The sequence below is a fragment of the Convolutriloba macropyga genome, chromosome 11, assembly GCF_964194025.1.
Source record: "Convolutriloba macropyga chromosome 11, txConMacr16.3, whole genome shotgun sequence".
Classification (NCBI taxonomy): domain Eukaryota; kingdom Metazoa; phylum Xenacoelomorpha; order Acoela; family Convolutidae; genus Convolutriloba; species Convolutriloba macropyga.
The window spans coordinates 52,341,811-52,367,515 of NC_134478.1; the positions used below are offsets into that span (position 1 = coordinate 52,341,811).

The 25,705-nt window shown below is 34.9% G+C and overlaps 1 protein-coding gene across 1 annotated transcript in view; it reads left to right on the plus strand.

Annotated features, from left to right (window-relative positions):
• LOC142349168 (uncharacterized) overlaps window positions 1-25,705 on the plus strand; it is a 155,842-nt gene that overhangs the window by 108,228 nt on the left and 21,909 nt on the right. The window contains exons 19-22 of the mRNA XM_075400581.1: window positions 15-120; window positions 19,448-19,665; window positions 20,614-20,787; window positions 22,521-22,803. Coding sequence (XP_075256696.1) covers window positions 15-120; window positions 19,448-19,665; window positions 20,614-20,787; window positions 22,521-22,803 — 781 coding nt within the window. The remainder of the gene's footprint in view (window positions 1-14; window positions 121-19,447; window positions 19,666-20,613; window positions 20,788-22,520; window positions 22,804-25,705) is intronic.

Here is a 25,705-nt window from a genome sequence, read left to right on the forward strand (position 1 = left end):
TTAAACTTGTTCAGGTGACTGCTGTGAACGAAGAAGGCGACCCATTAGATTTTTCACTCTCAAATGTCACCAACAGTCAAGGGCAACTTGTGAAGAACACAATATTTCACATCGACAGCGGTAAGTTCCGGTTAGAATTATAATTTTCCAAATACCCAATGTGCCATAACAGTCAATGTAGGTTACCAAATAAGGAAGCAATGGGTACCCTTTGATCTGAAGTTTAATTAATTGTTGTCTGAAATTTTAATTTAGCAGTGGATATAGCGATAGGCAAGCATTTTAGCATAATTAATAGTTAAGTTGATCTATATTCGATTGTGACATTCTCATTTTCTCATACCAAGTAACACGGCGTCTTGCCCATTTTTTCAAGTCTCAATTGATGACGATTTTTCATTCTGTTCGGTTAAAAAACGGACAACAATTTCATTATGTCCATGATAAATAAAGAAGTGAAGATCATTATGTTCACACTAAATTCAGAATTTTCTATGAATTTTACTATGAAATGTCTAAAAAGTGTATACTGCTGGTCCGTACATTAGATACTTAAACGACGGGGTTAATCGCGGGACCACATGTATAACTTGAGAGTTCAACCCCTAGTTCTACTCTTGGTATATAGTTAAGTATTAAAGAAAGTTAATGCAAATATGAATTAATAAGTTATGTTAAACAGCATCAAATATGAACCGAGCATGAAGGGATAGAATAGTTAAGGTTATTAAGACTGAGAAAGCACAAGTTAGCTCAGGTTGAAATATTCTAAGTTAACTTGTAACTTAGATAAAATTTAAGAGATGTTAATTTATAACTTAGAGAAGTTAAGCTGAACTTACCTGATCTCCAAATTTGTGCTAAGTTAATATTTTATGACTTAGAGAGTTCTTAGTTAAGAACAAGTCACAAAATATTCTAAGTTAGAAAAATATCTCAAGTAAGCTGAGATTGAGCAAGGGAGCAATACGGGAGTATGATTTTAAATCAGAAGTTATCAGGGACCAAAAATTGTTGGTAGTTGAGCGTGCAAGCTCCTTTTATACTTGCGGACACGTGGTTCTCTAGTATCCTATTGGATAGAGATAACAGTGTCGACAGAGTTACCAAGGTTAACTTGGTGTTATCTGTGTGGCGTGATAATATCACGTCATAGTATTCTCAGTTTTAGTTAGTGATCTTAAAATAGTAGCTTATTCAAAACTACTTAGTAATTTGTTCACACGTTAAAATGGACTTTGTCCAAATCAAGTTTGTGCTTCACGCACTATAACGTAAGTTCTCAAAATAGCACTAAGATTATCAAATAGTGTTACTGAGTGTAGCACACTTCAGTACATCCCATCCCGGTCCATAGGTATTAAATCAAAACATCAAATTTTACATAATCGAATAAATTATTTAGCTTAATTTTATAATAATTAAGCATTTAAAGTTTGTGAGGTAGATTACTTGGTTAAAGTTCTAAAGTTGATCGTAGCTTCTTGTTTCTGAGTTCTCTCTTGAAGAAGGAATGACGATGTCCTAAGATACAGGGCTGTACAAAATAATAGATCCAATTTTTTTGGCTGGCCGTTATAATAGACCTTTTGGAGTTTTTCTATAAAATTGTGCTGCTAGTACATCTGACGTTGAATAATAGAATAATATAAGTTGAAGAATATACTGGTTAAGTTAATGGTCTATAATGACAAGCGAGGTAAATGAATAGGGAAATTAAAATGACTGCGCACAACACCATAAGGGCTAGTGTTGTTGAAATAACTCCCCAAATAAAGAATTCCGTTTCGTAATTCATCTTTATTTGAGTATTGTTGAAGAATAAATCAATTGAAGTAAGCTTTGTAGCTATAGTTTAAGGAATTAATATTTAGACTTGGTTGATCATTATGAATTAGCTTCATGAAATAATTATTCTTGCTTTTCGTCATTGATTCAAAGTAAATAACAATTTCTTTTTGTTCAAAGTCTTCAAGAAATAAAATGACTTCGCATTGAAATTCAGAATAATATAATTCGGAGATTCTGAAAACTTTATCATTAAAAACAATCTGTTTAGAAAAGTTAACCCAAGCGGATTCAACATGATCAGAGAGTTGACAATAATCTTTAAACCATTCGATATCAACACCTCCTTCAAAATATGTGTTCATTGTGAATAATATAGTAATTCAATTTTTGTGTCAATGGGGGGAATGGAAGACCATTTAATCTTTGAAAGGAATTGACAGGAAGATCCAAATAGTACTTAAACTATAAATGGCGGATGGCGATGAATGCATACCTGTTAACGAAAGATTGTAACATTTCTATATCCGTGATCACGATTAACATATTAATTGAAAAAAGTGAGAGGTCGAAAGTTTAGATTATTGATGTTAAGAATTTCTTCTGTATGAATAAGTTTTAGAATTTCAAATAAATCGTACTCAGGAATTTGATGAAAATAAACTACAATTTCATTGGAATTTTTCTCTTGCAAGAATAAGATAATCTCCTGTAACTCAAATGTCCAGTGAACTGACAATGGTGTATAGAATTTATTTCCAACTAAGAATGTTTTCGAAGTTTTAATAACTTGCGATTGAATAAATTCAGCGAGATCGCAATATGTTTTGAAATACTTAATGTCTACTGAAAGGTTGTAAGACATTAAATAAATTATGGAATTCGAAGGAACAATCGAATGATGTCGTAAGCAAGATAAATCGTAAAGATAAAGAATAGATTTTATTAGAGAAGCGAGAACAAATTAAATCTGCAATCTAAAGATAAGAATGGACTCATTGTTCACCATAAATTGCGCTAAGTGTAATCATTGAAAATAGTTTCAATGCGGATTACTTTACTTGATGTGAGTAGTGGAATCAAAGAGAGTAAGGTAATCGAAATGACTAATAATTAGGCGTTTAAACTAACGAGTAATTTTCCTCACCGCGGGAGAAAGAAGAAGAAGAAGTAATGAAGGAAGTACTGAACATCAACAACCACAAATTTATCTATTCCATTCCGTGAGTGCTCAACGTGATGAGCGGAGGATGTGGAGTTGATGCTTCAGATTTGCGATCTCCAGTTGGAGCTCAGTAATCCGTTGTTCGAGCTGTTGAGAGCGTTGTTTTTCTGTCAGAAAGTTTTGCTGTACCTGATAGGTGAAGGTATCAAGCTGAGGATTGAGGTTTGCTGTAATATTATCAAACGGGACTTGTATTGTTTGTCCTTGAAGGCTGTGATTAGTTAGTAGATAAGAATTTTTGTTCGACAAATAACCAATGAGATTGAATCTATTGATGTTGGGTTGCAACTGGTAGATGAAATTTGTATCGTAGTTCGGGTGTCCATTAAAACCGGGGGTTTTAGCTTGTATCTCAGCTTGATGTTGTTTTTGTAGGCGGTGTTGCAGGGGGTAGTTGTGTAATGATGAAGATTAAGAAAGTTTGGTTGTGACGATTGAGTAGTTGTAGTGTTTGCTAAGACGTTGGGTACCGTACTGTTTGTCTTGGGTATATTTACTTCTAGCGGTGTCGCTGGGCTGAATGTCTCTCTAATGAATTGTTTACGTGGTTGTTTCTTTGCAATTGTATCTGCAGTTTTAGTTCTCTTCTTGGATGATGTAACCGTCGTTGATGAATTTGCACTAATTGCTTGAGTTTGTACTGCTGAAATCTTGATAGTTGAGAGAAAAGTTGTAGATGGGGTAACGTGAGTTGTGGGTTGTACTAGTCTGTCAAGTTGTTTAACTCCAAATTGAGGTTTAGAAGTTGATTGTGTATTGTATTTGGGCCAACCACTTGAAAATTCCTTCTGAAAGACTGGTATCAGTTCGTTAGGGATTGAAGAAAGTTCCTGAAATATTAAGTATTCTCTACTCTTATTCTATTCTAAGAGTATATTTTTTTGAAGTTATTTTGCTAGTATTCTCTTTTTCTTATTATTATTTTTTTGTATTCTCTTTCAAAGTAAATCAGTAGTAATTTTGAAGTCAGTCTGTATTATCATCATATAGTTTGATGATATTAAAGTAATAGAGGAATTAATCCTATACTGGAGACGTAGGAACGTTGTGATCGTTTCTATTTTCGTCTTTATTATTCTCATCATGTGGGTTTGGGTAACCACTTTTATTCTCAAATCTTAAAGCTTGTAAGCCTATATTCTCTGCATAAGGTGGAGTTTGAATAACTCGTTCTCTAATATTAATATTTTCGGTTTTTGGAACTTGCATTGTCCGTTCTCTATTTTCATCAGTGTTATTATTATCAGAATTAGTTGCTTGATAGATAGAAGTCAAAATTGGAACTGACATTAAGTCAAATGTGGCAGCAAAGAGTGCTTTACCAAAGTGAATAGATGCATCTGTAATTTTGTTAATTTGCATTGCTCGAATTAAGCATAAGACTATGTCGATGAGTAGCTTCATGAATAAGAAAGCGGCAAAGAATATTCCGCATCGCTCGACTATATATTGTATTTTACCAAAGGTTTCAACAAATTGATTATTAAAGAAGTCCGGTGAAATGAATGAATCTAGATAAATAGTTCTAGAGTTATAATAATTCGTGCCTGAAATATTTGAGAAAGATTCTCTGTTATCTAGTAATGACTTAGTAAAGTGCTTAAGAACTCCTTTCATATTGGAGTTGAAAGTTATTGAATTCCAGAATGACATCATTTCTTTATATGTGTAGATAGAAGCATAAATACTTGCAGTAATAACATTCGCAATTTGTTGAATAACTATATGTGGTTTAAAGAGTGCAGGTCTTCTTACTTTTGTGATTTGTGGGGTTAGTTCAACCCATGAATTATCATCGTCAACATCTAGTTGAAATAAGTTTGAATGTTTATCAGAGCACAATTGTTCTTCGGCTTCAGTGAAAGTTTGTCTAGAAATCGAATCAACGAAATGAATTTCATCTTCATAAAGAATTGGTATTCGATTATAGCACTTATTAAGAATCTGTAAGGGTGAATGAAACTCAGGACAATTATATAGCCAGGCAACATTGCCATTTGTTTTGAGAAACATAGATCTGTTTCTTGTTAAAGTATATCCAGCTAAACGCGGATTTTCATGAGAAATCATTAAAGTGTTAAGAATAGTTGAGCGCTCTAATTCACAGTCATTTCTTAATAGCTCTAGAGTAGAAGTTTGAAGTTGCCGAAGATTATTAAAGTGCAAATAGTCAATTTTTGTTCCAAGATGTGCTTCGAAATCAATATTCTAATAAACTTGAGAATATGTTGTATCAACTGTTTTGTTATCACTGGAATAGAATTTATTTTTCAGAGTTATAGCACCAGTATCGGGTTTAAATTTGTGAATGGGTTCTCCAGTGTTCATATCAAATCCGTCACGAAGACTAATGTATAGAGAATCATATGGCGTAGGATATACTATTCGTCGATGACTACATAAAGACTGTGGTTTATTATAAACTTGGAACATAAAGCTTTGTAAGTCGAAATCTGACTGAGCTGAAGTAAATTTAGGATCCTTTACTATGTAGTATTTGTCATTAGCTTTAATCATTTGAGCGTCAAAAGTGCGAATTATAGTAAAAAGACGATTATTGGGTTCATCCCAAGTGTATGCAAATGGATCAGTAGATGTAGAATCGCAGCCTCCAGCTGATAAAGGACAAGGTAGAGGTATATTTTGCCAGTTATTAACCGTGCCATCTCTAAGGTTTACATTCAGGCTAACATTTTGCATATATGTTTCATAAGTGTAGTGTGTAATCCAACCTCGGGAGTTACATTCATTGTTTCCAGTTCCAACATCGCGTGAGTTAAAGTTTGAGAATAAAGATTTGTCAAAATCGAATTCTACTGAATTAGAAGAAGGGGAAAGCTTTATCTTTTTTCTTTCCTTTGCAAGTTTGCATTTCTGAGCATCAAGCTTAACTGAAGTAGTAATAGTATTATGTCTGGCATCTATGCCGCTAAAGTCAAAAGAATCGCAAAACCAACGTAATTGCTGTTGGGTTGCTTTACACATAGTTGCTTCTAGTTTAACTTTATAATTTCTTTGGTAGAGAGTGACTCGTGCTTGATTAGTGCTAATTTTATCAGGACGAATTTCGCAGGGTGCTACTTTGTTGAGAGAATACATCTGGTTTGAGATCATTTTTGAGCAATCAAAGTGGTTAACATGAAGGTTAGGAGCTGTGTTTTCATAGATACTCATCTTTTCAATTGGTCTGGCGTCAGTGAAAGACGTTAAGATTAATAATGCAAGAAATATAATAAAGATCAAATATTTTGCAGAGCAAGCAGTTATAACAAAGAGAAGTGCGAGAGGTATTCTAGCAATAATCTTAAGAAACTGAGCAGAACGAATTTGGTTTCCGATGTAGGTTAAAAAATATTCTACTTTTGAAAGAAACGCTTTTTTATCAGTAAATTTTTCTTTAAAGAACTGGTCTTTTATCAGTGATAGTGGCATATGGACGTTGCGTTTTGACCAAATTAATAGCTTTTCAGGAGGCTCTAGTAATTCAAGGTACGGAATTTCTTCAGGTAGACAATTATTTCTATTTATGACACATTCTATGAAGTGTGGGTGAGAATCGTTATATTCAACTAAGGATTTTAACTCTGCAATATGCTGAGCACTTTCAGATTCAATATCAGTTGTTACAGGTAGGAACAGAGTTAAGCAAAGTAATATAAAGATAAGCATTTTGTAACTTACGTTTATTACTTCGTCTATTGCTGGTGATTTCTTGATTTCTCCGTCTTCCATTTAATAAACGAAGACAGTATAAGGTGAGTCTAACAGATTCAAGTTAATATTGTCCGTGAAAGTAATTTGATATTTTAGCTCGTGAACGTGAGCGGAATTATAGGGGAACCCAAATTATGACAAATTTTGCGTTATTTTCTGATGTTACGAAGAATGCAACTGTTCTCTGTTGATTAGAAACAAAACACTTGTCAAGTGTTACAGTTTTATTTCCGAATTTCAATATTTTCTGTAGGAGGAATATTCTAATATACGATTGCGGGTCGAATGCAAGGGCAGTAAGAACTTGTGACAAATTTTGCGTTATTTTCTGATGTTACGAAGAATGCAACTGTTCTCTGTTGATTAGAAACAAAACACTTGTCAAGTGTTACAGTTTTATTTCCGAATTTCAATATTTTCTGTAGGAGGAATATTCTAATATACGATTGCGGGTCGAATGCAAGGGCAGTAAGAACTTGTGTTTCAAGGGAAGGTGGTAACATAGATTAAGGGTCTACAGTAAAGGGAGCTTCGATGATATCAAGGTCTATTTCGTCTCTGTTGTTCAATTGGAAATGAAAGCGTTCAATATGTTCTGGTTTGTTAGGGGTCCAACAAACAATTATTTCTAAGTTTACAAACTGGTCTTTAACGAAGAAAATAACAATATTTTCTTTATATGAAATATATGATCGATCAATTTTTGCTGACTTGTTATTATATTTCAGAATTTTATGTGGGATGTTATAAGGACTGTAGGAAGTTGAGAAAGTTGTTCTTGAAGCTATAACCCAATAATCGTTTAGCGGAATATTCATTGATCAGTTGGTGGTTCTAAAACCAAACAAGGGACATTTAAAATGTCTAAGTCAACTAGGCTTGAAGAATGAATTTGAAGTAATAGACTGTTAAGTTGTTGAGGATTGTATTTTCCCCAGAAGACAGCAATAGGGTCTTCGTTAGAGTTAGTAGCAAAGAATACTACAGTTCTTACTTCGTTAGAAATTTGACAACTGGTTAAGGTGTTAAACTCACTATTAAATTTCAGCTTTTGATTTGCCTTAATGGAAACTTTCACAAGTGTATCAGGGTTGATAGAAAGAGAAATAAGAAAACCGTTTTGATCGAATGAGACTTCGGTCATATATTAGGATTGATTGTCTTTACGGTGTTGGTGTATTGCGGTGTGTTTAACTGGTGATGAAAGTGTTTAGTGTAGGTAGTGTTTGTCGGGATTTAGAAACTTTCTGAATTGTCAGTCTCTAAAGAGTTATGAACTCCTGCTATAGTTAGTGACTGAGAATTGAATTGAGAATCAATATTGAACTGAGATACCTGGTATATGTGTTGTGGAGATGTGTTGTGGCAAATATTTGGTGTTCACAAATTGAAATGCTTGAAAACTTTGCTAAGTTTTCTAAGTTTATTAGATGAAAGAGGCAAAATGTGAAAGATAGAATTTGGGACAGAGAGAAAGAAATGGAGAGAGAGAGAGAAAAAGAGAGAGATGGTTTAGATAAAGCTGAATTTGAGAGAGAAGAAGTAATTGATTTCAGAAGGTAACTGAGAAAAGTGATTTTGAATTTGGGTAAGGCTCTTATATAGTAGTTTTCAGGGTTAAGTTACCAAAATATGTGTGCTCATTTCTGATTGGCCAATCACTAGCTGTGACTAGTGCCATATAGCATGTTGTTAAACTGTGATATGATTGAAATATTGCGCTAAGTTCTCTATTTTTAGCACAGAATTGCGTTTATTAGCAGATTTTTGGACACAAATTATGCGTGTTTTTGACCATTCCTGTAAAATGAAAACAAACAGTGTATTACGTGTTGTCTGTCGATAGCAGCTAGGTTAAAAAATGGCATAAAATTAATTTGAATATATCTTATATTGTCATTTATTTCATGAAGTTAGGTATTTAGTCTATAACCAATCTTAATACATGGGCGAATCGTGAAAGTTGAATTTATTCATAACTAAGATAGCAAGGTTGATGATTTTTGGGCTGAAGGTAGTTTGTGCATCAGAACGTCGTGTGATATAGAGATAATTAACAAAAAGTTTGCTAATTTTTTGGGGCTACCTTTTTTTGTTTATAGCCAATCTTAATACATGGGGGAAAAATTGATTTGGTCATTACTTTATGAAAAGAGCTTCAAAATTGAGCAAACTTGGCAGTGCAATAGCTGTTGTGCAGACACGTTATTTGAACCAAAAATAAGCGGGAAAAACAGTTGAGACTTTCTAGAGCTAACTTTTTTTATATCAAATCTTAACACATGGGGAAAAATTAAAAATTGTTGTTATTCTAAGACTAAGGCTTCAGATCTACCGATCGCTTAACTGAACATTGTAAGGGTGACTAGTAAGTGCATGAGACAGCGAAAAACAAGTTGTTTGTAGTTTAACTCATTTTATCTTGGTTTTTCTATGCAAAAATTATAATTTCACCAATTTCATGTCCTTGTTATGAAATTGTGACAACTTTTTGGACGCAAATGAAAATTCTACTCTGAACACATTAACTACTAATACTTTGTATGTTCTATAACGAACTTTCACTTGTCTATCGCGTAAAACCTCTAAAGGGGAACACTTTAAAGATTGTAAGGTAACGATATAGAAAAGTTTCATTTTTCCTTAAAAACTTTTGCTAACTTTCTTTCAGTTGGTATTTCAGGGTATATTTACTAATCACAGATTTTACTTTCGAAACGTTAAAATTTGAACAGAATCGTTATTGCTAATAAAAAGAGCGAACAGAAATAAATTCAATAACTTAAACTTTTTTGGGATTTATACTACGGTATTTCTAATTTGTGTGTTGTAAACTTTTGTGAAATATTAAAGCAAGCATGCATTTGTGCAACTATGTGGTCTGAGTTGTTGAGCGAATGAATTCATCAAGTTATAGCTCTTCCTGACAAATGTGTAAGGTTTGCACTTAGGCGACATAATTCTTACGTGCGGAATTTAAATTTGCGGTTAGTTATTTGTTCTTAAGTGATCTAATGTTTATTTTAAACATTCCTTGGGTCCTTAAGCTAGTAAAGTTAGCTCTATTTATTGACTATGTGGGTTGCTTAAATATGCATCTCCTGATTAAAATGTGATTTAGCGCGGCTAATTAGTTTGCATGGGACAAATTTTTGTATTTAATGTATTTAACTTAGATAAGGTATTTGTTCATGGGGGCTGACTTTTACATAGTTTTGCTTTGGGCAACATGTGTTTTCAGCGTTAGTTTGCAATAAAAGGTATGCGTAAATTGTGAAAGTGTATGAATGTTGAACATGTATAGAAGTTTTGTGTGTGTAACAGCTTGCAACGGTGATTAATTGCGTGCTTTATGTAAGATTTGTGTTGAGTGGGCTATTTGCTTTTTGCCTTAAACGTTCTTTCTATAAAGTTGGTCTATCTCGACTATTAAATTTCAATCCTTTAGTTTCTTCTTAACTTTCTTTCTGTATTTCAATCTATAACTTCTATTTTGTTCATTTCTTTATTTTCTTCTTCTATATCTTAATTTAGCTGATTCTGTTAGTCTATTACCATGGCTATTTATACTCTGAATTATTTATACCCAAACCAGCAGATGGAGGATGACCTTGGCCATGCTGAGTTTGATTTATCGCAGAATGGTGTAGAGCTAGAGCCTACATCTGGCTTTCGAAATACTATGCGCCGATATTTCTACCGTAAATACCTCTCCGGGAATGTAGTGGGTCTCTGTGCCAAAGAATTCCTCTTCTATATGTCCACTTCTTATCACTACTCTAGACTGGTGTTGGGTGAGGAAGAGATCTTGGGGATAACAACGGCAAAGAGGTATTTCAGTCCCTGGGAAAGGCGAGAAACAGAGTGTGTTTCAAGAGAGACGGTTGATATCATCAACTTCTTCTTGGGAAAGGATGTAAGTTATTTTCAATTACTCAGTTAATCTGAGGCTTGCGACGGACTTTGTAGAAAAAAATAAATAGGATTATAAATTCTAGAGAAAAAATGTAGGGTGTTAGGAATTGCAGCTTTGAAATATAAAGAACTAAGGGGTAAATAAGAAAATTTTTGTTATAGTTCTTCAATCGCTTATTTCGCAAAAAGGAGATAATGGTTGAAGAGTGTGATATGCAAGAAATGTTAGAAAAACAGTTGTGGGCTCTTCGTGAAGCTTGGTGGGACGTAACAACGGGGCCGAATTTGCAAAAATTGTATTTACAATTGAAGGAGTGGAATTATGAAGAGTGTCTGCCCTTCGAACCAAACAACTTACGAGCGGTGTTGGTGCGAAATCTTGTACTTCCATTTATGGAGGATTAACTTTCATGTGTATTTCGGCTAGCTTTTTGTAATTGCTGTTTTCTGTTTTTATTTGGTTTTGTGCGTAATAACGAGATTTTGTGTCTCTATTTCTTTTTGAGTTTTTGTATCAAGTCAGAAGGAATAGGTTTACCAAAGAATGTAGGTGCTTTTCTATTACGTTGAGGTCTGCTTAATACTTCATTTGCGTCAGGTAAATTAGATATATTAGGTGATGCTGTAGGTGTAGATTTATAAGGTGATGATGTGGAGGTATTATGCGATGCTTGGGGGAATAATTTGCGTGTAGCTTTAAATTTACTAGTACTATCAGGTGGGGTAGAAGAATTTTCTTGCTGTGGGCTATTAGGTGAATACATATTTTGCATAGGGTAGGGGGTTGAAATGCGTGGGGGTAGAAAATTAGAAGAGCTTGTGCCTTGAATGTGTGTAGTGTTATCTACTCGTGTTTGTAGCGATTCTAAGCCTGAGTCCTTTGTTGGGGTAGCCTCAACATTATAAGGTGGCTGTAGTGTAGTATTAGGATTTATAGTAGGTTGTGTTTCTACTAAAGGCCACTGTGAAATAGCAATATGTTGTGCGCCTCTATAAGCATTAGAATTGGATATATTATGCTTATTATATTGAGTATAATAATCATCCGTATCGTCTGGGACTATATAGTTCTCAACTAACTCTTGTATTTTTTCTTCTTTCGGGTAATAAGGTACTATATGATTTCTATGCACGGTTTTCTTCTCATTTGTTTTATCATGTTGTATTTCATATGTAGTATTAGTTAGCATTCGTTGCACAGTGTAAGGACCTGAGCGTAGCTCTTGTAGCTTTTTAGACTTTAGTAGTCCTTTAGAGTGATTTTCTAGTAGTACTTTTCTACCTTCAGGTATAGGCTTTCCGAGTTTGAATCTATTTCTATACTTGTGCGCTTTATTCGTAGTTTGTCTACATTTAGTGTAGGTATTCGAGTATATAGTTTTAAATGTATTCTCTCGTTTTAACATTTCGTTAGATAATCTGTTTTGTAACAATTTCTCTATCTTTTTGTTATTACAAGTTTCTTCACTATGTGAGTGGGGCGGTAGATTATTACAATACTCTGATATGCATTTCTTTTGGTTATCTCGTAGTAGTCCTAACTTTAGTGATAAGGGTATTTGCGGTTTCGTTCCGAATAGTATTTCATAAGGGGTATATCCCGTACTGTAGTTTACTGCAGTATTGTGTGAAAATGCAACTTTACTAGTGTACTCGGACCAATTAGATCCACTTTTACTAATAAAATGTCTTAGGTAATTAGTCAAATGCTTATTTTGTACTTCTACTTTGCCGTTAGTCCACGGTGAATATGCAGTTCGGGGGCATAGTGTAATTCCCATTTCGTTTGTGTAGTGAACGAAATCATTACTAATAAAAGCATTGCCGTTATCATGTACTATTTGTTGCGGTATACCAAATGTAGTTATAAATTTCTCTAGTTGATTTACTGTTTCAAGAGCTTCAGCATTCTTGCTAAGGTATACTTGTATAAATCTAGAGAAAGCGTCTACTATTACAAGACAAAATCTATTTCCTTTACTGAGTGGTCGTAGTGGACCTTTATGATCAATATGAATTGTATGTAGGGGTATAGCTTCTAATTGTCCCCATGGTTCTAAGGGCGCCTCGTTCAAGTCTTTGCGTGCTGACTTATTAGTTTGGCAACTTAAGCAATCTAACATTAACATTTCAATCCATTTAAACATACCGGGCCAATAGAAATATCGCTTTACTCTATTGTAAGTTGTGCTTTCTGCTCTATGACCACTAAGTTCCTGCGTATGTGCGACTTCGAATATCTTTATAAATAGCGAAAGTGGTGCACATAACCTAACGTCAAAAGAGCCGTCCTCACAAGGTTCGGAATAACAGAGTAAATCATATTGACTTTCTAAAAACAACAAGTTGAAATTATTTCTATAGGTTTGTAGTGCTTTAGATTGTTTAATAATGTAGTCCTTTTCTGGAGCTTTGCCTACTTTTAGCCAATCTCTAACTTTATCTATCACGGAGTCGTTTACTTGTTCTTCAAGAATACTATCAGTGTCAAGATTAGCGTTTTTTGCAAAATCTGTAACTTTAGCTATTAAATCTAATGTATCTGTGTGGACATCCTTTTCTGAGATGTTTTGAAAAGCTTCTGGTTCAATAAGTTTCTTAAATTTTGTCCGTCTGATATAGTCGGCTTTAGCAGATTCTAATTGTTCAATAAGTGAATTTTCAATATTTCCTTCTACTAGATCTAACCAATCTTGGTCATCATAACCTTCTCGGTCATCACTTATTTCAGCTTTTTCTTCTATCTCGGAATAGTAGTGATTATCATACTCGCTAGTTAGTTCTGAAGTTAATTTCTTTATTTGATTTATTTGTGTGCCGTAGCGAAAACAATCAGAAAAACTGTGTATAGCATTACAGTGTTCATTTATGTAGTCTGGTGCATCATCTACGCTAAAGTCACCTTCATCATTTATATTAATAAGTTTCTTTCTTTCGCCTTTGACTTGAGCAATAATTGGATAACAGTCGTTAGCTGATGCGTCCTTATCGTCTTGATGCAATACAGAGTAGTTAACTTCTTTTCCGTTAATATGAAACTTTATATCTTTAGGTATTACTTTGTGCTCTAGTTGATAAAGTTTAGCATCTGCTAAAGAAACGTTTCGGCTAAGAATGTCAGGGAACGCTAAGTTTTTGCCTTCAGTGTATATAAATTGCAAGTTTTGGAACTTAGTTATTACAACTTGATACTTAAAGAACCGATGTGACATTTGTCCTCGTCCTGACCAAAGAAATAGAATTGGTCTGTGATCACAATATAGGTAAATTGGAAAAGGGGATCCAATCACATAAAATTCATATGTTTGTAATGCATATATTATTCCGCATAGTTCTCTATGTTGAGGGGACATCTTTTGTTCAGCTTTATCAAATACTCTCGAGTTTGCTGAAATCATACGTTTTCTATCAGGAAAATCTTGTATAAGAACACAGCCTGTTCCTAAATTAGATGAATCAGCATGTATATGAAAGGGATAGTCATTAGAAGGAAACGCGTTAGAAATATCGTGACAGAATCTTTGCTTAAGGTCTGTGAAAACCTTTTCGTGTTCTGGTAACCACTTGAATAGTGTTGTATCTTTAGTTAAGTCATATAGAGGTTTTGCATCTATGTGAAAGTTCAAAATATAGGTGTGATAGAAACCCATCATTCCTAAAACTCTTAAAACTTCTGTTTTCGATTCTGGCGTTTTTAGGTTTCCAATATCATCTATGCGCGAAGCAATAGGCGATAGTCCGTCCTTAGATATAACATGTCCTAGAAATCTCACTTTTCGTAAGAAAAACATTGTTTTATCGGGGGCTGCTTTAAGGTTTGCCTTTCGAAGCAAAGAGTGATACTCTTTTACTATTGTGAACGTTTCTTGTTTATCTTTAGCTTGTAATAAAGTATCGTCTATATATGTTATGGCTTGTTTACGTTTTATAAGGGGCCCAAATGCATAACGCATTAGTTTGCTAAAGAAACTGGGTAATGGCTTAAGACCATAAAATCCTACTTGATAGGTGTATTGTCTGCCTCCTACAATAAAACTAGTAACCTTCTGAGTATCTTCGGTTAGTGGTACTTGATTATAAGCCGATGATAAATCACTACTTGTAAATATAGTTCCGGTTATTCTTGTCATTAGAACGTTTATTGGTTCGAGTGGCCAACTAGAATTACTTGTATCAGTTATAGAGTTTAGGTATCTAGCATCAATGACTAGTTTTACATAATCCTTCTTAGGTAATATGATGACGGGATTGACAAACCAACTATTCATATCATCGTTCTCATTGAGCTCTCTGATTATCCCTGCTTGAATTAATTCATCCATTAGTCTTTCTAATTTATCTCTGAGATGAATGGGTATTTTGCTTGGTCGTTGCTTTTTAAAGGTTGCGTCTTTCTTTAAGGGTAAATGGAACTTATGCTTAGTTCTGCCAATATCATACTTATGATGTGAATAAACATCATTATCCTGGATTATTATTTCTATCAACTCAAACAATTCATCATCAGTCAAATCACTTTGCGTGAAATCAAAATTATCTAAGAACCTTTCTAGATACTCTATGTCTTGAACTGTATTTCTATTTTGCTTAATTACAAAATCACCAACTGCTTTATTTATGATTCGGTTGCTATGTAGTTTATCTCTAAACTTAGGAAACTGTTCGTTGACTTTAGGTCTACATAACTCTTTTGCTTCGGTAGAGAAGTCTGTGGCTAGTTCTCTCTCATCTTCTTTGCATTTTTCTATTAACTCACTTTCAATAATCTCGAGCACCTCTTCCTGTTCTAGTGTATTAGTTTCTACTTTCTGTAGTTTATCAATATCATCTTTGCTTGTATACACATAGATAGTTTTTCCTGAATTCTTAAATGTTTGTTCAATTAGAGAAGATATCTCTCTCCAATCCATTCCGTCTAAACCACAAGCTATTTTTGGCATCGCTATACAGCGTAAATTTAGTCCTAGTGCATGATCTCTCATAGCAAGTAGTGTTGTTTTGATCGTATTAATTGTTGGCTTCTCATAATGATTAGCCTTAGTTATGAGATTGTATACTAAGTTATTATCTGCTCTGAAAGTTATTATGTCACCCATATCACAGTTTCTACTCTTACAGTAGTCCTTTAATAAGGGTATTCTTTTTGAGATTGTGTTAGCAAAACCTTTTCTCATTTCTGCATCTGAGGATATCGTGTGCGCTATAGGCATATTAGAGTCAAATATAGATTGGGTACGAAAATCTATAAATCTAATGCAAGAATTAGTTTGGATTTGCTGTCCTTCTTGTAAATTGTTTACTACTGTGTTCAGTATGAAGCAACTGTTATAGTCCTCACTTTCGTTTAGTATTGTACTTGTAAATTCGGCACAGTTTTTGATATTGTATCTTTGTATAGGTTTGTCAGTTATATCACACATAGCCTAACCTATTATTCCTCTATTTATCTGTATTGGGTGATTCTTTTGATTCTCCATGAATATGGGTAGAAATTCTTCAGGTTGTGGACAAAGTGTGTTCACAAAGACTAGGTCAGTTTTTGCAACGTTAATATGGGGCATGAAATTTGTTCCTGGTGGAAATAAGGCTTGACTGGGGTGCTTTTGCTTGTGCAATTGTGTACTTTTTTGTTGTAGAAAGATTGGTTGAGCTATGTTTAAAGCAGTCATCTCAGTTATGTATGGGTAATCTTTCTCATTGTTGAGTGAGCCGTAGCAAATTAGGTTTCTCTCAGTTTTTAATTCTACTGCGGGGATATCGAAGTGAAGTGCCTTTAAAAACAAATGACAAAAATCAATACCTATTATGTTCTGTCTCTGTTCTTTAGTAACGAATACTTTATGGGGGACTGTATATTTACCGTCAGTTTCGAAGCTAGATTGAATAGTTGTGTAGCCAAGCATTCTGATTGATGAACCAGTATATGTCTTTGAATCACAATTTGTATTTTGTAAATGCAAATTTTGTCCAAGGTTTACTAGAGCAAGGTATGTAGGATGGTTGATAATAGTGCAAGTTGATCCTGGATCAATCATGAAGTCTACTTCTAAACCACTATTATTTTTAATGTCTCCGGTGGCAAAGTGATATAAGTTGAGATAAATTCTTGACTTAGTACTACTTTCTTTAGTAGCGTTCGGAGACTTCAAAAGTTTAAAGGAAAGAAGTCTGTTATAGCATTTACGTAGTCATCGTCGCCTTCAACGAAACTTATTTGATTTGGTTGTTGCTGAATATTGTTGGGTTTTGATTGTCTTTGTTGTAGATTGTTATTTCTATTTGGTGTATAGAAGCTAGCACCTTGTTGTGGCTGTTGCTGTTGTTGTGGTGATGGTGATTGTTGTTCAAGATTTGGTTCATTATTTCTATAGGTGTTTTGCTGAGGGAAGGTTTGTTCGTATGGTTGAGTGAATCTATTGCCATAACTGCTAAACGATGTATTTTGTTGTTGATAGTTAGGCTTGCTGAACCTAGGATTATAGTTTGAGTAGCCACCTCTTGGTTGATAGCCTTGGTTTCTAGAACCATTGAATATTGCATTGCCTCGGTTATTCTTTCTATAATCATTAGAGAACGTTATATTTGGCCTTCTTGGTTCAACTAGTTCCTTTCTCAATTTGTTAACACTATCATCTATCTGCTTCTTTGTGCATCTAGAGATGGAATGACCATTGCTTCTGCAATAATCACAAAATCTAGTACTATTAGGTCTGCCTTTTATATTAGGGTCTCTTGGCCTAGAAGTATCTATAGCATTCACTTCGTTGCTTTTGAAAAGACTGGTTAAGTCGTTAATTTTGCTCTCGAGTGTTTTAAGTTTATCTATTCCTGTAGCTCCACTAGATTCTGTTGTTACAGAAAATGTTAAGTCTTTTACAACTAAGTGATCGACAAACTGTGTCCAAGTTATTGAAGGATTCTCAATAAGTTTCTCGTGCGCTTTGCGTTTTAAACCTTGTGGTCTTAGTCCTCTTATAGCAAAATCTATGTATTTCTGACTTCGTTGTCTTTGTTGGATTTCTTTCTCCTTTCTTATATTGTCATCACCTTCAATACTCGTTGGTATCTTTTCTGGCCAACCTTTATCAACTCCACTCTTTATTCTATGTAGATAATTCTTTATTAATTCTCCTTCTTGCCTAAATGTGTTCTCAACCTCAAGTCTAAATCTAAATTGGTCTCTACCGTCTGTGAATCTTTTTATAAATTCATCTTTTAAAGTATTCCAATCTGTAGTATCTGTGACTTCACTTTCAAACCATTCTAGTGCTGTATCAGTTAAAAGTGAGCCAAATAAGGATTGTTGCCTTTTATTATAGCTAGTTTGTGCAGCGGGTGATGTAGGCCTAGTTCCTAGTGAAAAGAGTATTTTGTTTTCTACAGAGTTCCAAAAAGAAGTGGCATCCTGATTAGGATCATTGCCTGAAAAAGATACAAGTGAAAGATTTGGATGTGTTATGGGAGTTTCAGGTGGGGGAGTAACGGCAGGTGGAGGAGTACTACCACCAGGACTGGCCATTGTTGAAAGGACTGAAGTTATTGTATTAGAATTATTAAGAACAGAGGAATAGTTTGAATCAAAATCAAAAAAGGATTTTTGTGAGAAGCCCTTTGACTAGTTAACTTACACAAGTTAATTGAATGGCTTTTCTACAATAAGTGAACAAGTTAAATTTAGGCAGGCTTCTCTGATAGTTTAAATGAACAAGTTAAATTGAGAATGCCTTTTCTTTATTAAATGAACAAGTTAAATTAAAGTTGCCTCTATATATTAATTGAACAGGTTAAATTGAAGTCGCCTCTCTGGGACCACCATTTATACTGCTGGTCCGTACATTAGATACTTAAACGACGGGGTTAATCGCGGGACCACATGTATAACTTGAGAGTTCAACCCCTAGTTCTACTCTTGGTATATAGTTAAGTATTAAAGAAAGTTAATGCAAATATGAATTAATAAGTTATGTTAAACAGCATCAAATATGAACCGAGCATGAAGGGATAGAATAGTTAAGGTTATTAAGACTGAGAAAGCACAAGTTAGCTCAGGTTGAAATATTCTAAGTTAACTTGTAACTTAGATAAAATTTAAGAGATGTTAATTTATAACTTAGAGAAGTTAAGCTGAACTTACCTGATCTCCAAATTTGTGCTAAGTTAATATTTTATGACTTAGAGAGTTCTTAGTTAAGAACAAGTCACAAAATATTCTAAGTTAGAAAAATATCTCAAGTAAGCTGAGATTGAGCAAGGGAGCAATACGGGAGTATGATTTTAAATCAGAAGTTATCAGGGACCAAAAATTGTTGGTAGTTGAGCGTGCAAGCTCCTTTTATACTTGCGGACACGTGGTTCTCTAGTATCCTATTGGATAGAGATAACAGTGTCGACAGAGTTACCAAGGTTAACTTGGTGTTATCTGTGTGGCGTGATAATATCACGTCATAGTATTCTCAGTTTTAGTTAGTGATCTTAAAATAGTAGCTTATTCAAAACTACTTAGTAATTTGTTCACACGTTAAAATGGACTTTGTCCAAATCAAGTTTGTGCTTCACGCACTATAACGTAAGTTCTCAAAATAGCACTAAGATTATCAAATAGTGTTACTGAGTGTAGCACACTTCAGTACAAGTGCCATGATCAGAACTGTGGTGATAGTAAAAATCAGAAGGGAATGTACTGAATCAGTACTGAATTGTTATGACACACAGATCTGGGTTCCCTGTTACAGGTTTCATCCGTGCTTTTTCACCTATACCTTTATTTAATTCTATTATTTGATGGATAGCTCAGGTATTTTTTAGCAACAGGTGAAATCACCATCACCAACTCTTCAATTCTGGACTATGAGTTGCTTACAGACCCAAATTACTACAGCATAATAGTGAAAGTGTCTAATGTCCAGAGTAGCAACTTGACCGCAACTGGCACTCTCACTCTCTACGTCACAGATGTGGAAGAGAACCCTCAGTTCGATGTGGGGTCTCCCCAGGGGGGATATTTTGTCCTCAACGAATACGATGTGAGTTTATAAGTTGATATTATGTTACCCCCCACCGGTAAGGTCTCACTTTATAGTGTTTTAAACTTGCTTTATAACTTTATTCGACTTTTTAGTGTACGTTGTAAACCGGGTTGAAAAATTCTCTGGAAATTATGTAAGAAATGCGCTACAATGCGCTGACGTTTCGAAAACTTCAGCGCAAAAACCTTACGTAAAGTTTATAAATATAATGAGTTTTTTGTAAGAAATTCACTGAATTTTTAATATGGATAGGCTGAAACGGGTCTTTCCCATTATAGCCCCCCCCCCCCCAGCTTAGTGGTCAGATAACCTATAGTCCCCCCAAACATGGTAATTATACCATAAGGGGGGCTTATAATTTCATGGGGGGCTATAATGGGAAAGACCCGCTGAAACTACGCTAAATCTTTGTAGGAAATGCGATGAAAAAAATTGTGAAAGTTAAGCAAGAAATGTATTCAAAATTATGTAGGAAATTCGGCATTTCAAACATTTCCGCTAGAGCAATCTCAAAATTTCAGCGCATTGCCTACAATTGTAACACCCCAACTGTGGTATTAGCTAACTCCGTATACTGCAAAAGAATTTGAACTTCGAGGACTCGAACCTACTTTCTCCAGAACCCCGACAAGGCATGCTACCATTGCACCAAAGCTCTGCGGAAGTAGCAGCTTTGTTAGCTTGATATACCACAACCTGGGTTATTACACATTTCTTACGAAAAATTTACTGAAACGGCGCTGACGACTCGACCAGGGAATGATTTTTATAAATTAGAGTCTATAGTTCCAACTCTTCTTACTATGCAAACAATTGTCATTTCAGAAAATTAACCGAATAAATTGTTCACACTTGGGTATGAAAACAAATTTTTTTAAAATTTTTTTACGGGGTGGGGGGCTTTCAAATCCATGATTATTATTATTATTATTTTTAATACTTTAGGTCGCTTACCCAGCTAACACGGAGGTCAACAATGAGCTGCACTCCTCTTCGAACCCGAGAAGTATTAACCTCCGACTCACTGACCCAGATGCACCCTCGTACAGCTCAGACATAACCCACAATGAGACCATTCTCTACTCTATTGTACCAACTGCCATGTCTTCCTTCTTTGTGGTCAGTGCCCTAGTTGGGGGGGGGGGGGGGGGTTGGTAATTTTTGGTAATTTTTTAATTGACGGAACTGTCCTCGAGAGATTATTGGACTTTGCATGGAGCCAGACACAAACTGAGAAACGCAGTGACTTAAAAACGTTTGTAATAGCCACCCTCATTTTGTCAACCGGTTATTATAGTGCTCCTACTTTTACGACTTGAAGAGGAGTTATGGTGATCTATTCTTTCCAATCGGTGACTTCTATATTAGAAGATCTTCTAGATGAAGTCAAATGACGCACGTAAAAGGAAGTGTTTTGGCCAATCTGCCGAAAAGAAGTCAAAAGCAGCGAGAAAAAAAGAGTGGTTTTCAATCATGCATTATTCTGAGAGAGAGCGAGAAATGTAGGTGTGTAAAAATGTCACTGCGTAATTTCACTGCGAAATCTGAAAGCTTTTTTAAATTTTACTATATTTTTTCAAATTTTTAAAATATCAGTTTTTGATTTGATTGATTTACTAACAAGGCTAGAAAACTTAAAATTGCATAGTCCAATCAAACTGAAGCTAGACTGACTAAACAGTGGCTAGCTAATGACGAAGCCAACCGCTCGCCGAGCGTTTGAGAGCAATTCGCGCGACGTTAGTTGGTTAAGTTATTAGTCCTGTCTGTCTTTTTTTTGCGAGTATTCGCTTGACCAATTTTTTTGTTTGACGCATTTGACTTTTCGTCCTCTGGATGAACTGGATAAACAGGTAGTTCCCAGCGGTCATTACGTGCTATTGGAGCCTTTCAGCTCATTAGTTTTCAAGTATGTGATTCACAGAATCTGTTTTGGAGATTTATACCTAGAGATTGACTCCCCCCACTGCTGCCCCCCCCCCACCACAGTTGCCATCCCATCAACCCCCGATAAATCCCCCCACCCTCACTGCACTCACTTAAAGCCGATCAATTAAGCTACAGCTGGCCTCGCTAAACCGTGCCCAGCTCCTGACGAAGCCAACCGCTCGCCGGTCGTTTGAGAGCATTTCGCCCGACGTTAGTTGGTTAAGTTATTAGTCCTGTCTGTCTTTTTTTGCGAGTATTCGCTTGACCAATTTTTTTGTTTGACGCATTTGAATTTTCGTCCTCTGGATGAACTGGATAAACAGGTAGTTCCCAGCGGTCATTAAGTGCTATTGGAGCCTTTCAGCTCATTAGTTTTCAAGTATGTGATTCATAGAATCTGTTTTGGAGATTTTTGGAGATTTTTATTTTTTGCATTTTTTGGCCACTTCTTCTGATTTAAGCTTCTGTCAATAGCTTTTCTCGGTCACTATTGAAATGGCACTATTCTATAAGTAGTGCTAATGAAACTTGACTGGTCAACGTATTATATATAGCTATTTTTACTGAAAATACTTAAATATGTCTTTTTTTGTGAATTCTCATTGTTTGCCCACTTTTTTGTTTAGCTCTTCTCTGATTGGAAATGCGTAGTGCATTCATCAAGCAGAATAAATTATTAAAGGTTTTACAGAATAACAATCCAGAGGTAGCATTTAAACTTTTTGGAGTTTTTTAACATTTTTTCCGCTTTCCTCGGATTTCCCCCGACATAAGGCGGTTATGTTTTTGTTTAGCAATCAGTTTTTACCAATGTTTTCCGTTCCATCATCAATCATAATCGTTGTTATGGGAATCAATGGTGGCTATTTTCCGGTAATCTGCCGGGTATGTTTTTCTTGATCAAATCATCAAATAAATTTCAGTTAAGTCCATCGTGCAACAACACACGACAACCTCTCTATGGGGGCGGGGGTCCATCAACAGTCGACTGCACTTTGGAATTCAGCGAGACAGGAGTTATGGATATTGACAATGATGCTCTAGTTGACCAGAGACCTCTTTTCGATATAATTGTGAAAGCCAGCGATAGTGCAGGTCTGACTCAAGACATGGTTTTGCAATTCAGTATTCGGAATTTGAATGACGAATACCCGATTTGGGAGAACGAGCCTTATAGGGTGTCGGTGAAGGAGAACACGGAGAGAGGTGAGATATCGGATACGTAGTGGTAGATATTACGCCGCCAAACGTACGTTATTTTGCTGTTCGGAAAAACAGTGGCAACAGCTTTAATTAGCTTACAATTTAACTCTCTATTTTTTTTTATAGCTGGGAAGCTGTAAGCTGAGCGAAGCTTTATTGCGGTGCTCTTGGTTTTTTACAATTCAAAGAATTTTTACAATTCAAAGAATTTGAATTGTATTGGGGTGCTGTCTTTTTTTAAGATCTGTTCACACATTTTTATGATTTTTGAAGTGAAATTGGAGTTGTGATTTTGGTCAAGCCGAAACAGGAAATGGAGCGAAAAAGCGAGTGGTTTTGCGGCGGGATTTTTTTCGCTCTAACTTTCAAGTAGAGTGAAAAAACGGTGTTTGATCAAAAAATCGGTTTCACGGTAGTGGTTTTTTGTTCACATGCGGCAATTTCACTCTAATTTTTACTGTTTTTTCGATTTTCTGGATCGGATTTGTTTCTAGATGGTTTTCCCAATCCATTCACGGCTCATTCTAGGCCTTGTTTTTTTAATTAAATTTTCATTTCTCGCTAGTGGTTTTTTATGTTCACATGCGGCATTCTGACATTGATTTTGTTTTTTTCTTATTTTTTTATCTGATTTTTTTAAAAATGGTTTTCTCAATTCACTAATAGTCCATTCTAGGTCTTTTTTTTCTGTTTACTCAATGAAAATTCTTTGAATTGTACGTCAGGACTTGTCCTGCTATGTTTTTTTGTTTCGTCGTCTGACGCTCTTTTTTCGTTTTACATTTGTTCACACAGCAAAGCTGAAAAAGTCAAATTTTCAGAATGACTTCTTCCTCTCACTAACGGCATTTGCGCGAGTGACGTCATTTCTCACTCGCTTTAGCAAAAGTTTTTAGGTTATTTGTGTGATTAGATTTTGATCATACGTGACCTACCTCACTCAATAAAATGACTTTTGCACTTTAAAACTTAAGTTTAATTTGAATTTGTTTAAGGTCATAGGAACTCATTTGTGCAGTAAATGTCCCTAATAAGAGGCGTCTGCGGAATGAATTTTAACAAGCTTTATTAATTTATCGCTGAATGTTTTTTACCTAGTTTTTTTGAGCGGCGTCAATTTTTTTTCAATTTAGATCTGTATCCGTTTCTATCTCTGTTATATGGCACGCAGGTCTTTTCCTTCGCAGCTATTCCGGCAATCTGCCGGCTATGTTTATTTATTACCTTAGATCATATCTCGACACCAAATTTTCTCAATATAAACATCTCAATGATAAGGGTTAATTTGAAATTTAGATTCTCGATCCTCAACTAATAAATTCGATTTTATGCGTAATTACTTTCAATTTAATTTGTCTTTGACTTATGTTAATTGAAACGTTGTTAAAAGCTATAGTGAAAAACAGTGACAAAATTGAAAAAAATGTTTCGAGCGTGATCTACTTTTTAGGGGGTAAGGCATTTCTTTGGATTCCAAATCGAATAGGTTTGTGGGTTTTGAAAACACAAACGAAAAGGATAAAGCATGATTCTCTCCACTAGTCGAGGCGCAAAAATTGTCCTGTAAAATCTTCCAAAATTCTAGTAGAAAGAGTTTATCTTGCAAGATCTTTCAGGAAAAATTTTAACTTGCAAATAGACAAACCACGTTAACAGAAGCTGAATTAAAAAAGTTTAAGCCGAAACAAAACAAAATGTTTCTACAGTGACAGAGTTGACATCTAAAGCCTGTGAATTATCTCGTTTTTTGTGGAGACAACTAAGTAATTTTGAAATTAACGCAAGCAAGATGGCATGGTCATCTTCTATGAATTTGGCATCTTTTTACAGAAAAATAGTTAGCCTCCAATTTCTGGAAGACAAATGAGTATCTTGCAAGATGCTGCCGGAGATAGTAATCTGGAAGAAACACTTTTTGAAAGAAAATTATTTGCAATATAGTTCTCGTAACGTAAAAAAAACAACAAGAATGATAGAATTTTGAAAAAGTTTGAAGGCTTAGAGACTGGTTCTGCAGTTTTTTTTCGGTTATTTTAACTGAGGAAAATTTATAATACCATATCTAATTACCCCGATATCTTACAACCAGCAAACTTTTTGCACCGATCATCACCTCCGATCTTGAGTATAAATCCATTTTTTTAACGAAAAACTCACATAGCCCTCAATTTGGTTTTCAATTTTACCAATTATGAAAGGAAGTGAAATTGGGGTTAATTGATAGGGGTGAAGCAAATAGACGTAAAAAAAGGAACACCACCTGAGAGTATAACTTAAAGTTATTCGAGCACTGAATAAACTTGATGTGTTTTTACAATAAATTCTAATTGATCAAAGTTAACTTTCCTAGTAAATTGAATTAGGTTTTTGGGGAACAAGGTTGAGCAAAATAAGATGTTATAAAAGATACCATACCCAAGTTGCGAGTGACGAGAGCTTAAGACTAGTTGCTGTTATGGTTATTGTAACTAATGCAAAAAATAAAACTTTTCCCATTTTGCTATCCGGCAAAACGTGTTTGGCACTAGTAACCAAAACTCATGAACCCGGGCCGAGGTGCCAACCCTAGAAAATGCAAAATTAGGTAAGATTGGCGTTGAATGCGTTGAATTTATGTAAAATCAAAGCTTCAGCGTAGATCTTACATAAATTCGACGCATTTAACGCCAAACTTTTTGCGCTGAATTTAGCGCAAATCTTACATATTTTGCGTTGAGTTTAGTGTAGATCTTAGATAAAAAAGTATATCAACACCAATCTTACAAATATTGCGTTAAATTTAGCGTAGATCTTACATAATGTACATTGAACTTACCGGATATCTTACATAATTTGCGCTTGATTTAGCGTAGATATTACAAAAACTCAACGCATTCAACTCCAATCTTACATATTTTAAGTTGAA